Source organism: Corvus hawaiiensis, chromosome 21 (assembly GCF_020740725.1).
Source record: "Corvus hawaiiensis isolate bCorHaw1 chromosome 21, bCorHaw1.pri.cur, whole genome shotgun sequence".
Taxonomy (NCBI): Eukaryota; Metazoa; Chordata; class Aves; order Passeriformes; family Corvidae; genus Corvus; species Corvus hawaiiensis.
In genome coordinates, this window is record NC_063233.1 from 4,764,117 (window position 1) to 4,777,600 (window position 13,484).

Sequence of the window (13,484 nt, forward strand, 5' to 3'; positions counted from 1 at the left end):
GGGGTTCAGCTCCCACTCAGACTCCTACGGGGACACTTTGAGAAGGGCTATTTCCAGCTCTTTTCCAGGACCAAAAAGGACAAGGATTTCCACAGAGACAAGTAGTGATGGCTTTGGGCAGTGACCTGAACTGTGGCAAACCACATCCAAGTTTCCCTTGTGTAACATGCTTTCCTATTTTCTAACTGAACAATAGCTTCAATACACACAGCCAAGAAAAGCAGGTGCATTCCCAGAGGCTACAGAAAGCAGACATGGGGCTGTGATCTCAGGGAAATTCTGTCCTTTTGAGAAACATGGAAAAAGTGCACCCAGTCATTCCCCAGGAAACCTGGTCTCCCCTTTTGATAGTTCACATCAGACAAGAACCTTGGGCAATTGCTTCAAGAGCAGAGAGAATAAAAAAAACCCCCTCCTTCAAGAGAAGCATTGCAAGTGTCTGCTCTCAATAAATAAGTTATTCCTTAAAATAAGCACTGGCACCTGCTCTTTTTCAGTAAGTCAGAAAAAAGCACCAGCTTTCAAGAGGTGGCCTCTGCATTTCATCACACAAATTCCATGGCTTTCAGTCAGTTATTACAGATAAAGATCAGATCAAGACAGTCCAAACCTATCTCCAGGATCTGTTTAAGGGTTTATATTAACAGACTTGGAAACCAGCTCCCTTAATCTGCAACCAATCATAGGAACCAGGGACCAAGCTTCAGAGGAGATAACAATACACACTAACACACAGTGGAGCTTCAGAAGATTTATTTTCAGTCCTTGAAGTAGACTGGTGCTGCTTTTGCTCATAATTTTTCTCTCCATTACACTTTTGGTTTTCACACAAACAGTAGTGGGAATGTTTTTGTTGTTTTTTTAATTATTTAAAAGTGCAGCCTTTGGCAGGAACAATCAGCCTAGTAGAGTTAATCATCTGTATTTCTTTTTTAAAAATGTACTTACTAAACCATGATTTTAAAAAAGTTAAAAGCTGTCAAGAACATTAAAGAAAAGAGTAGGGAAAGGGCAAAGAGCAAACACCTGGATTCCAAAAACTGTGTATGGAACAAGAATCACCACAGTAACCAGAGCATGGATAGCACAGTCCCAGCTCATATTCCATACTTACAGCTGTTCTTATTTTGCAGACTTGAGGGCTTATCCATCAGGGAAATGGATAATCCCAGGGGACCAAGCTGAAACACATACAGGGAGGTCTGCAAAAATCAGAGGGACAGAGCAGCTGCCTGAGGACAGATCCTCGTCTGCAACTGGTCTGGCAGGGCTCAGTTTGGTCACTCAGCTTCCTTTCACCTGGAGGTTTCACTTGCCCCAGGCATCCTGTGGGGCTGCAAAGGCATCACAGCTTGTTTCTGGACTCCATGGATGGGACAGAATCACCTGTTCAGAGGTTATGCTCCTGGTTGTACCCAAGTCTAAATTTATCAGGAAGGGGGTCCCCAAGGTGGCTTCAACCATCCTCACCTGCAGTGCCTGGTGTTGGACCCTGAGATCTGCCTGCAGGATGAGCCCCCAGAGCAGACAGAAGCTGTCCCTGCAGGCAGCTGTGCCCACTCCAAAAGGCTGCACAAGGCAGATCTCTGTGTCCAAGCACATTCCCACATTCCCCTTATGATCAGACAGACATGGGAGCCTGATTTGCATTTGGGGGAGGTCAGGAGGGGAAGAACTAAGTCCAAAGTAGGAACGGAAGGATGGAGCAGAGAAGGCACTTATTTCTTTGCACCCATGAAGCCGCCCTCAGGGGCTTTGTCCATGTCTGGCAGCAAGGACCATTAGGAACCTGTGGTGACAAGCACAGCTCTGAAGCTGTATGCTGGGAACAAAGTAGCTCCTTGTCTGAGAAATGCAGGAAGGGCAGAGGAAAGAGTAAAATCACAGGATATTTTTTGTTCTTTTTGGTCTCACGTTACGCTTGGTGCTACAGCTCCTGTCTAACAGATCAAGTTGGCTAAGGGATGCAGCAGAAAGACACGAGCTGGGGGTCTCCAGCTTCCCTTGCTGTTCCTCTAAGGCAGGTTAGTTGAAAACTAGGACTGTCCATAGTAAAGAGTAACAAAGCACAGGTAACCTCTGTTACAGGCCAGCAAAGCAAACAGTGCCCATTTTACAGCCTGTCCTCTTCAAGGGAGGCTGGCTATGTCTCTCTCTGGAGGTGGACCAGAAGGTTTTGGGTTGCTTTCATTGGCTTTTCCTTCAAACATCATGACCCTGCAAAACACAACAGATATTGCCAATTAAAAAAAAAAAAAAAAGCAAATGCATCTTTATCCATCATTGGGGGTGGCATTATCTGCTGAAAAAGAGCATCTGGCTCCCCTACAAAGGGCACTCGATAATTAACAAAGCAGGGAAAGCCAACAGAGGGCAGTGCTGCCAGGCTGGCTTTTCCAGCAGCTACCAGGAGTGGGTTCCCAAAGTCTCTGCTGGTTTTCCTCTCAGAGCCCAGAGGATTAGCACATTTTATTTAGACAGCCACTTCCGAAATCCCCCGGGCACACACTGCATGCCAAGTGCTCCTGATGCGTAAAAGCAAATACCACTCCTGGCCCACCTTGCACATAACCACAGAGCAGAACATTTAGAAGCCAACACTGAGCAAGCAACAGCAGTTACAGCCAGGGGAGAGAGCAAAAACAAGGAGCAAGGCACTGGCTGTAGGAATCTCAAGCATTTTGCAACCACTAGCACTGTCTTCCTCCCTGAGGACTGCAGCTACGCTGGGAACGCCAGCTGCCTCGATGGATCAAAGGACTGCACTGCTCTTAGGACGAGTTTTACATTTCTGCTCCTGCTCTACAGAGTCCAACAGACAATGGGGTGTCTGTTAGCAAGAGAAAGGACCTGTTTGTGAAAGCTGCTGCAGTTGGGAGGAGGGATGGAAGATACAGGACAGGCTGCAGGCTCAGTCTGGTTCTGCAGAGAGAAAGGAGGAGCAGGGATGTCAGAAGTCTGCGTGTGCTTGGAAGAGGAGCATCCCAACACAGACACAGCACACAGTGGGAAGACTCTGCCAGCAAGCACGTCCCAGCTTAGAGAAACCATGTGAGAGTGGGTGCAAGATCCTTCCTCCCAACCTGCCTGGAAAGCTGGCTGTGTTTCTAAAGCTGCCTTCAAAAAGGGGTAAGGAGGATGGAGAGGATCAGCTCCTATTCATGGTGGTTTCAAACACAAAAGCAGGGCTAGCCTCTGAGCTGTGAAAGGAAACGCCAGGCTTCAATGGGATGGAGATGGAGCCAAGCAAGTGTTTGGAAGCCATTTGTTAGAGCAGCACTTTCAGAGCCCTGTTGAGAGGGCAGAGGGGGCCGTGGGAGGCTAGTGCTGGCAGCCTGTACCACAGAAAGCCTCTCCCAGCACGAGCCAGCTGTTTCAAGCATGTGTCCCATCTCCATCTACTGCCCGTCTCTCCAAAATCAGGCAAGGATAGAGCATCCTGTGGGAAACAGAAGCCAGTACTACTGGTGCTGGCAGGACCATCATTCACCACTCAGATCCTGCCACCATCCACAGGGGAAGCCTGTGTTCCCCAAAGCCAGCAGGATCCTCCTGGAAGAGACGGGAAGAGGTCCTGCAGTGCTGAATGCCTGCACACCCTTGGAAAGGAGGGGGATGGCTGCCGTGGAGCACATGGGAGGAAGCCTGTGCTACCACACAGCAGGCGGCTCTGCTGGGAGCACTCGCCACTGCTCAGCCTGGACATGGGCTTATACACCCTCTCATGGCACCCTGCAGACTGCCCTGCATGAGGAGCCTCGTCTCCCTCTGTGAACACCGAGTGTGCACAGCTCCAGCTCCACCAGACAGAACAGCTTGTGCTTCCCAGCTTCCCAACACAGCAGCTCGTGCCCTGCTGCTCTCCCTGCCTCCATCCCGGGACACTCACAGTTTCAGCACAGCAGAGCGTTTCCCAAGCATCACGTTGACAAAATCCTGGTACGAGATGGTGTCACTGACCCCTCCAGTCACCTCAGAGATCATCTTCTTCAGTTCTAGGTGGGTCTTCGGAGCCCCCAACTTCTCCATCATCCTTTTGACAGACATCAAATCTACAAGAGCAAGGCAATTGCTGCAGTCAAAGGTGACCCCACAGACCAACCATAGGGACAGAGCCATGAGTTCCCACCTGAGACCACCTCACCTGCGGACTCTGTGGCTGACAGCATTAAGCTGTTGCCAAAAGCCACAAGAAGCCTTCCAGTACAGCTCACTGCCACTCTGCCCGGTACAGAGCATCACTTCCCAGTTGTGCAGCTCAAGATAAAAGTACCACACACTCAGAGAAGAGGGACAACTTTCCAAGTGCTCCAGAGACACATGGGGACAGTGCTGTCTAGCTCGGAGTGTGGTGCCAAGAATCACAAGGATGAGGAGGAGGGAAGCAACACCGGGGTTAAAGCTGGAGACAAGCAAGCTGTGGGGAGCAGACGCCCCTGCCCATCGCCACAGGCCATTTCCTCCCATTGCATTGCTGCCTGCTGAGACCTGCGGGCCCCTTCCCTCCCGGAAGCCCTAAGTCAGGCCTCTTCCAGCTCCCCACAGGCTTCACTTCAGCTGGAAGACTTGTGGAGGAGGGGAACGAGGCAGCAGCCTCCTGGAAAAGCGCAGTACACAAGTGGTTACACTTCAGTGTCAGCTCCAGGACTGCAGGAGGCTGGAACTTTACGTAACTGGTGCTTTCTGGACCCAAAGCAGGGCTGCTCAGCTGAGCCAGACTCACACCCAAGTTCTTTCCTTCCCTCCGCTCCCCTCCTTGCAAAGCAAAGAGCCTCTCTGCACCAGAAGTGCTCATGGATTTATACAGCTCCTGCCTCAAGACAGGCAAGCCCTAGGATTGTCAAAGTCCTGCAGCTTCCCAGCTCCAAATTCCCAGCTTCCCAGCAGAGGACTGAGAAGAAGGCCTCAGTGGAGAAAAAGAGAGAAGAAAAAAAAGCATTTCGAGCAGGAAGAAGTGGAGGAGATAAACAGAATTTCAGGAGAACAGCACTGAGAAGAGCTTAGATCTTGAAATAGGCAAGGAGAGACTGAGGAAGCTGAAAGGCAGGGGCTGGGGAGCCAAAGAAGCCCCTGGCTGGCAATCAAGATCCAAGGAAGGCTAGACATGGGAAAAGCCCACAAGTTTTCCTCCTTAACACCATCAATGCAGAGGGAAGAAGCAGATTCAGCAGCAGACAGGCTGTTGCTGTTCCAGCCCAGCATCCCTCAGAGTCACTCACCAATCTCGCCTTGGTTGTTCAGGTCAAACTCCATGTATTTCTCTGGAAGAGACACAGAATTAAGTCAGCAGGACTCTAGAGCAGGGGGTGCACAGGGCTTTGGAGCACTGCCTGCTGACAGCAATGAAATAAAGCATTTGGGGATAAGATTGATATACTGCTGAATGCAAAGTTCAGAAGGGGAGACCATCTCGATGCCTGGTTTTAGAATCATTATCTCAACTCTAGGGCTCTAGAGTTGAGTGCTCTGTAATTGTGGCTGCTTTTCGTTTAAGCTGAAGGAAAACACTGGCATGAGAACAAGGTATCAGCTGGCTATGAACAGCGTTAAAAGGTTTCCAGCCAGAAAAACAAAGCTCTGGAACAGCCTCCCAGAAGGAGTAGCAAGGAAAACAAACCCAGGAGCACTCCCGAGATGAAGCTTGATCGGATTAGAAGGGGGATTAAATGACGCAGTTGCCTGCAATAACGAGGGACAGACTCCACAGTGCTCCCATTGCTGTGCTCACTCCCAGAGCAGCACCTGCCAGGAGAGATGCTCAAGGACCACATCAAGAAGGCGAAGCCAAGAACATGCCTGGGCACAGTGATGCTGGAGCAGGTTGTTTGCCCTTCCAGCCTTCTGTCAAACACTGCTGACTTGAGCAAATCCAGCATTCTCAAGGGGAGGCATGCTCCAGAAGGTCTGGTTAGCTTTGCAGGACAAAAACTCGCATGCTGTAACAGGCAGAGCACTGATTTGAGGTAAAAAATTCAGGAATTCAGTCCTGTGCAGTTCCTGCCCTTTGAAGAGGCACACCTGAGCTTCCTACACACCCCCCACCCCTTGCTAGCTGTTCCCCATTTAGACTTTAAGCTCTTCAGGCAAGAGCTTACAGCTCCCAGCGCTGCAGGGGACCCCCCATCACCTCAGCTCTGCTAAATGGAAAGAGCAAGATGCCTGCTGGCACCATCCATCCATGCTGAGCTGGAGAAATCACCCTGCAGTGAGCACTCGCTCCCCACAACAGCCTCGGAGGACTCAAATTAACCAAGCCCTTCCAGGCTGCTCCTTTGCCCCAGGAAGGAAAATGGAAAAGACCTTTTGCCTCTGCTCCAGGGACACCAGCAAGCGTATGAGCATGAACAGAGAAGTGGCAGGCTAATTTAAGGAGCCAAAGGGAAGAGTGGTTATTTCACACATCAGAGTCTTCCCAGGATCTGTGCTTCCAAAGGAAAGTGTTGGGTTAACTGGGCTGATGGGCAGGAGGGAGAGGAATGGCTTGGCATGTCTTCACCTGGGTCTCAGCCCACGGATTACTGCTGCTATGAGCTGACCAGGACAGACCTACGGAAATACCGTGTACAAACCAAAGCTGCTCATGCTTCAGGCAGGAGTAAATGTCTCCCTTCAAGCATCAAGCAACCAATCCTAGAAGAAATCGGAGCTGTAACACACATGCTTAGGGGCCAGAGTGATGCTTGATGTGGGACTGCCTCTCCCCACACTCTGCCTCACCAGAATGACCTTGTGCATATGAAGTGCCACCTCCCTGGCTGGGGTCAGGCCCCCCTGCATATGCCTGGGCACACAAACCCTGCTCTGCCATGTCCATACCCAGCACATGTTTTCTTTTCTTCTGAGCTGACACTTAGCCAAAAGTACAGAGAACAGAGGCAGCTTTACATCAGCCTCAGCTCACACATTCAAGTTTCGCTCCCACCCCAGCAGCGGGGATATACTGGGGCAAAAACCATGCGTGGTCCCTCACCCACAAATACATTTACACAAACACTGCATGAGGGCTCCATCTTTGCCTCCCCCAGGCTGGGAGGGGCGTGGGGGGTGGCAGTGGGAAGGACTGCAGAGAAGAAATATTCCCCCCATCATCACACAATGAGCCGATTGTTGGGGGAGCTGGAGGAGGCATTGGAGAGCTGGACAGGCCACGGAGACAAACTCACAAGGCAGCAGGAGGAGATGCCAAAGGCTCTCGTTACAGGGAATTCTGCGCCTGTGACCTACAGTTGCAATGTTTAAAGAGCCCCAATTGTGATGGGAAAAAATAATGTGGGGCTGCAGCCAAAAGCCAAAGCCACACGAAAGGCGACACAAAGAGATCGGGGAGCACAGGAGGCTCCTCTGTGCCCAGCGGTGTAAGGGATCACAAAATGCCAGCCAGCTTCTTCCTTGCTAGATTGCAAAGCCAAAATTCAAAAGGAAATAGTAGACAATGTCTGAAATGGAAGCAAGGTCAGGTTTTATTTGGTTAGAGCCAGGCTAAGGACAAACCTCGGGGCAATGTGACGCAGGCATGTTTTCTCAACTGCCTTCAGCCACTGCTTGGAAAGAAAGTGGGTACACCAGAATAACCCTGCCAGATCTTGTCCTGTAACCAGTCTGGGGACAAGCTCCAGAGGACTCCAGGCTTTTGGTCTGTTTCTCTATCCCCAAAAGGCACAAACCTAAGCCCTAGATCTGCTGGCACACTGGTCAGGCTTTGGCCAAGACTAGACATATCAGTGCTGGTGTCAAGGGCCTGGGAAAGGACTAAAGAAACTTTTGGAGAGAGAAAGTCCCCAACTCCTCCAGAAAGCAGCTGACGCTTCTGCTCTGTGGAATGAAGTCCTCCTACTTATTTAAAAAAAAAAAAAAAAAAAAAAAAAAAAGAGTCCAGCTATTGGATGGTCCATTATGCCAGTCAGTTGGCTGGGTAACTAGACAGAAACCATCCTCCTTTGCTGCTCCCCAGGGTTTTGCCCACACAGCAGGTTTTGCAGTAACAGCAGCTGTCAGGCAGGATGTCTGTAGGGTGACATGTCCCTGCTCTGCAAGTGGGAGAAGCACAAAGGCTTGTGTGGAAAACACCTCTCCAGGGAGTTTCACCAAGTCCCACAAGCAAGGGGAAAGGCATCCATCCTAGCTCAGTCACTTGTATTTGGCAGAGAATCTCAGGCCGGTAAAATCCAAGTGCTGAGGAAAATAATCTGGTTCAGAGCAAACAGTAAGGCTCAAAGGACAGGGAAACCCTCTAGTTCTCACCTTTAAACACTGCCAACTTCTCCTCCAGGTCTTTTTCATCACTGAACTTTGGGTCACAGAGAAATTCCTAAAACAGGAAAAAAATATCCCCAAGGTTAAAGAAGCAAAGGAAAACACCCTAGAAGGCACCTGCAAAGACACCATTACCCAGAAGACCCACACAATTCCCAGAGAGTCACAGCTGAGCAACAGCATCAGGAGAGTTGAAAATGGGCTGAATCCCTCCATACCTTGTCATTAACATTCCAGCGCAAGGGGAATCCCTCTGATGTCTCAGATTTCTCACCAGCAGCTTGAAGGAGGACTGGACCCCACCTGCTTTTGGAATAACTGCATGAAACCCCCTCATCTTGCTCACCCAAGGTTTCAGCTCCCCACATCTCTCCTTAAGCACACTTAGCATGTGGATTGGGCACTTATTTCCAGCAAGGGCTCCTAGTCCTTGCAAAAAGCACTCTTATCTCAGATTTCAAACTCTTAGATAAACTCAGAGGGCTTGCAAATAGAGCAGGCAAAGTTTGCAGAACGTCATATGCCCAAGAGGACGGGTATTTTGGGCTTAGGAACTCTCTCATACTGAATATCCATTTTCTCCCCCTACACTGCTCAGGCTGGAAAGGAAACCCTGGGTCACTTCTAGTCACTTGTCCCTAGCCCCACCTCAAAAACCTCCAGATACCCAAAAGGGCAGACCACAACTTGCACAGCCAGCTCTTCTGCTGTGCCCTGCCAGCAACACTCCCCGCAGCTGTGAGCAGCAGGGTCTTGCTCCTGTCCCTGCCCTCTCACACCGCCCAGCTCCAGCCCAGCCCAGCTTAATGACTCGATCTGTGTTCAGCAACAACACCACATTCTTCAGTGGAGAAATCATTAACATCTGCACTGCTTATGCAGGGCCTGTCCAGGACAAACCCCTTGAGGGGTTAATGGATGAAGGGCTGAGGCTGTTTCCTACTCTGGGCATGAGTTCCTCACTACTGCTCCCCATGCTCACGTGGAAGGCAGGAGGGGGTCACTAAGAGCCTTGTGTGCCCATCACTGTTGGTCATCCTAATCCTGCTCCTGGGTCCCTCAAGCCTGCACTCCACAAGCTGCTCCCTCCTTCCTCACTGTGACAAGGGAGCTTGGACCTGCTCAGGGAGCCCTCAAGCCTTCAGTGCCAGCTAACCACTGCTATGGCAAGTCTTTTATCTGCAGCTGAACTAGGGTTTTGCAGGAAGCCCACAGGCTGCATTTTTTGAGCGATCTCAAGCACACTCATTCAGGACACCCACTAGGGCAGAAGTGACTGCCATCCCCTCCTCCCACCCTAGAATCTCCAGATGGGACACCAGAGACCGTGGCCACCAAAGCAGTGTGACACTGACTTCCCTCATCACCATGGTCACCAACTCAAATTGAGAGCTGTGGTGAAAAGCAACATTCCCCGTTCCTTCTTTTACGGTTCTTTGCCAACTCAGTTTCATTTATCTCAGTTATTTCTACCCAGGGGTATCATTTACCAGCCCAACACAAAGGGCCCAATTCAGCTTCTAGACCTGGGCTCAAGCAGCATTAGGAGTCACCAGAGACCAGGGTAGTGTTACCCACTGCCATTGCCACTGAATAGCCTCTGGAGAAGGCAAACATCACCAAAAACCAAAACAGGGCCAAAACACCTCCTGGCCACCAGGTCACAGCTTCATTCCTGCCCTGCAGGAGCAGCAAGCAGCTTCCACCTCCCAGCAGAACAGGGGACGTGAGGGCAGAGCACAGTGTCTCTCGAGAGCAAGAAGCAGCACAGAAATGGTGAAGACTGAAGGGAATGCATCCATACCTGATGGCTGAGGGACACGTGCCCAGGAGCCCACCAGCCCCTGGCAGCATGATACAAGTGACACTGCACACAGGACTAGGACTCAGTTCCTTTGTGTTTCAACTGGAGGGGGACTGGATAGCCCACCAGCAACACATTTTTGCTCCAGGTGCAAGGAAGCAACAAGGGCGTGTATTTGAAAGGCATTCCACCCTCCACATTGTGTGTGAGCTGGGCTGTAACTGCGATAAGGCAACACTCACAATGGCACACAGGAATTCAGTCCCCAGGGCCTGTGACTCAAACTCAGAGTGGCTGAAGTTCCTCCTAGAGCCCTTTGCTAAAGTTCCCATTTTAAGGGACATGTTCTATAAATAAGAACTGCTTTAAAAGCCTCTCCCCTGCTCCTGCCCTGAACAGCCTTTCTTGAGCTGCTGAGAGACTTTTCTAAGCCAATAAACTCAGCCACACAAGTCCCAGGTACCTGCAGAACAACCTGAGCAAAGCCAGATCCTTCCTTGCTCCCCAAAAAGGTGACTCCAGCTGGCAGGCCAAGCTCTCACTGGGATGTTTAAGTGCTCAATGCCAGCCACCCTGCCTGCTGGGGCTGGGAAGGGGCTGAGGGATGCTGGTGCCTGCCCTGGATGGGAGAAGCAGGCACCTGCTCTCTAGCAAGGCTGAATTCCTTCCCCGCAGCCCAGCGCATTAGAAGGTAAAACTAGGTTGAAACTAATCTGTGCTGGATTAGGCCTGCCACCTTGATGCACGAGGCTGGACAATGTGATTGAGTTGCCCGAAAAGAGGGGAACAACCAAGAGGGAAGCCCAGAGGAGTGTTTCAGGCTGGAAGAGAGAAGTCAGCACTAGGACTCGGCTATCCTTCAGCAGCACATGTGCACTCAGTACACTGCCTGCCAGACCCGTATCCCAGCAGAGCTGTGGAGTAGAAACCAGCCAGGAAAACAGGGCTGGAGGGAGCTAAGTGTTAGGATGAGACAATGAGATTAAGCCTGATAGGAATTCGGCCTGATAGGTTTTATTAGGAGCACTTGATTGTTTTACAGCCTTAGGGCTCTTCAGTGCTCGGGAAACCCCCTCCCTGGCTCTAGCCACAGTATCAGCCCAAGTTTCTGTATCAGATCTGTGTCAGGGAGCTGCAAGGCTGTTTGCTGCACTCCCCCACTGCCACATAGAGCTGGCAAAGCAGAGCAGCGTGGGGGTTGCTGCCCAGAGCACAACGGCTTCTGAGGATCCATGGGCATCTGCCACCCATGCTATCTGCAGCTTGGTTCTGAGCTGCTCAAACCCTGTCTCGTAGCACTGAGCCAGCACACAGGGCAGCAAGGATGCAAACAAGCAGCTCTGTCAGCGGGAAGTCACTTGTTCCATTTTTATCATCCAAACCTCACCCAAAGAAAAAACAGAAGTGGTGGCAGCTTAGGGGAGAGACAGGAACCTATCCCCTGCATGGGAAGAGGAACAGCCCCAAACCCTGGCACACAGCAGTGGCACACCAGCAGCATCCCAGGAAGCACAGCTTCCCAGACTCAGTCCTACAGCTCCTACCAGCTTAAGGATTGTGTATCCACCTTGTGCCTGAGTGATGCTGGAGGATGGCTCTGGAGAAGCAGAAACTGCAGCAGTAGGTACAACACAGTCCTTCATCCTCAGCCTAGGGGTCAACACCATCTTGTCTAGGGGAGATATGTAAGACCCACCTACACACCTTCTTGATGCAGGGTGTGCTGTATCTGCCTTCCAGCAGCAGGTTACAAAGGCTCCTTTTTAACTGAGTACTCTTATTCTACACCTTATGCCGTGACACCTCTTTTCCCACTCTTGTTCCGCAGCACGTCCTAATTTCTAATTAGTTGAGTAATTTCTAATGACTTAATTCCCTCTCCAGTGACCTAAACTTCACCTCTACTGTCTCACTGCTGTCTGGTGGAACATATTGGCACTTTTCATAGCTTAGTCAGTGTGAGGGCAAGGGGAAACCATCTCCTCTGGGCTCTCATCTTGTACAGCAATTTGATTTCTGCACTTGTAACACCAAGGTGCAACTGACTAAAGGAGCACCTAGAAGTGCTAGAAATCCCAGCACTGTTTGCTTCAAGGTTAAAACCTTCTTTTCACCCTCAGAACCACTCTTAGCCGGGAGGGATGCCAACAGAACTGCCCCCCACAGCCATGCCAAGGAAGGGACGGGGCAAGCCTGAAGCTCGGGGGAGAGGACCTTGCCTGACCCTGGCGTAAAGGGCACAAAGCCCAGTGCACTTTGCACTAATCCAGGAGGTGCCGCTCCCCCTGCCCAGGGCTTGTGGGACGTCCAGCCATCCTGGGATACACATTCACCCGCTGTAATGAAAAGCTAGGAAGGCTGGAGTCAGCTCTAAGCAGCAGCAACTTCTCACTCCGGGAAGAAAAAGTTGAAGTGCTCAATACAGCAGAGGGGAGGTTGAAGTGCTCCAGGAGAACAATAGCCCCCATTCCTGCTGGAGCACGTTCCCAAAGGGAAGCAGCCAGCCCCCGGGCGCCTACCAGCCCGCTCGGACCCGCCGATGTGCGGTGCACGGCGAGGAAAGAGCCGCCCGAGAGGGCAACGCCAGGAGCGGAGGGGACAGAAAGCGATCCCCGTAGAAACCCCGCTTCCTCCTCCGGCCGGATCCCCTCTCCAAAGGGGCTTGGGCAGAGGGGTCGGCAGCTCTTCCTGCACCCACCGCCCCCCTCCTCCTCCTCCTCCTCTTGCCCCGCCCGGCCCCGCCGCAGCCCCCTCCTCACGGGGGTCGGGTCGGGAGGCGGCCCCAGCCCCACCTTGTTGATCTCGTCCAGCCGCCCGTCCTGCGGGGCCCTCCGCAGCCCCCCGCCGCTCGGCCGGCGCGGAGCCGCCATCGCACCGAGCCGCCCCGTGCCCGCCGCCGCCTTAAATAGGGGCGGGCAGGGCCGGGCCGGGCCGGGCCCTCCGCCCCCCGCCCTTAACCCTTTCCCCGCCCGGCGCCGGAGCCCGCATCGCTCTGCTCCGGGAGGGCAGCGTGGCACCCGCGGCGGGCTCGAGGTGCCCAAGCACGGGGCGGAGGCACCGCCGCCTCTGGGCTTCCCGCAGGAGGGAAGGGACCGGCTCCCTCTGCCCGCACCGCCCGCCGGACGCGGCTCCGGGACACCGAGGATCGCTCCGGAGCTGCCCCGGCAGCGGCACCGCCGCGGCCGTACCGGCGGCAGAGGGACGGGGGTGGTACGGCACAGCCGCTTCCAGGCGCTGGATAAACCCTGGAGCGCGAGCAGCGGGAAAAGGGATGGGCCGAGGGACAGCCACGGCCGAGGTGATGCGTGTCCCGGCCATTGCGTGTCCCGGCCAGGGTCGCACGCCCCCGCGGTCTCAGCCTGACACCTTATGTTAAAAACATGTACTAACGTGGAGTTTAGTGAGAATTGTCAGACGTTTGCCCCTC

At 52.4% G+C, this 13,484-nt stretch overlaps 1 protein-coding gene across 1 annotated transcript; it reads right to left on the reverse strand.

The window, feature by feature from the left end:
* Positions 1–736: 736 nt before the first annotated feature.
* On the reverse strand, positions 737–12,945 carry AIF1L (allograft inflammatory factor 1 like). The gene is made up of 5 exons (XM_048325087.1): positions 12,850–12,945; positions 8,242–8,308; positions 5,220–5,261; positions 3,890–4,052; positions 737–2,217 (listed from the first exon to the last, which is right to left on the reverse strand). Exons 1-5 carry the CDS (start codon positions 12,925–12,927, stop codon positions 2,130–2,132), a joined length of 438 nt encoding a protein of 145 aa, XP_048181044.1. The 5' UTR covers positions 12,928–12,945; the 3' UTR covers positions 737–2,129.
* Positions 12,946–13,484: the final 539 nt, after the last annotated feature.

Excerpts from the sequence above, each read along its gene's own strand:
- AIF1L (XM_048325087.1), bottom strand. The coding sequence starts at position 12,927 with ATGGCGGCTCCGCGCCGGCCGAGCGGCGGGGGGCTGCGGAGGGCCCCG. Across the intron at positions 8,309-12,849 it reads GGCTGGACGAGATCAACAAG|GAATTTCTCTGTGACCCAAA; the intron begins GTGGGGCTGGGG and ends TTCCTGTTTTAG. Across the intron at positions 4,053-5,219 it reads GAACAACCAAGGCGAGATTG|ATTTGATGTCTGTCAAAAGG; the intron begins GTGAGTGACTCT and ends TTGCTCTTGTAG.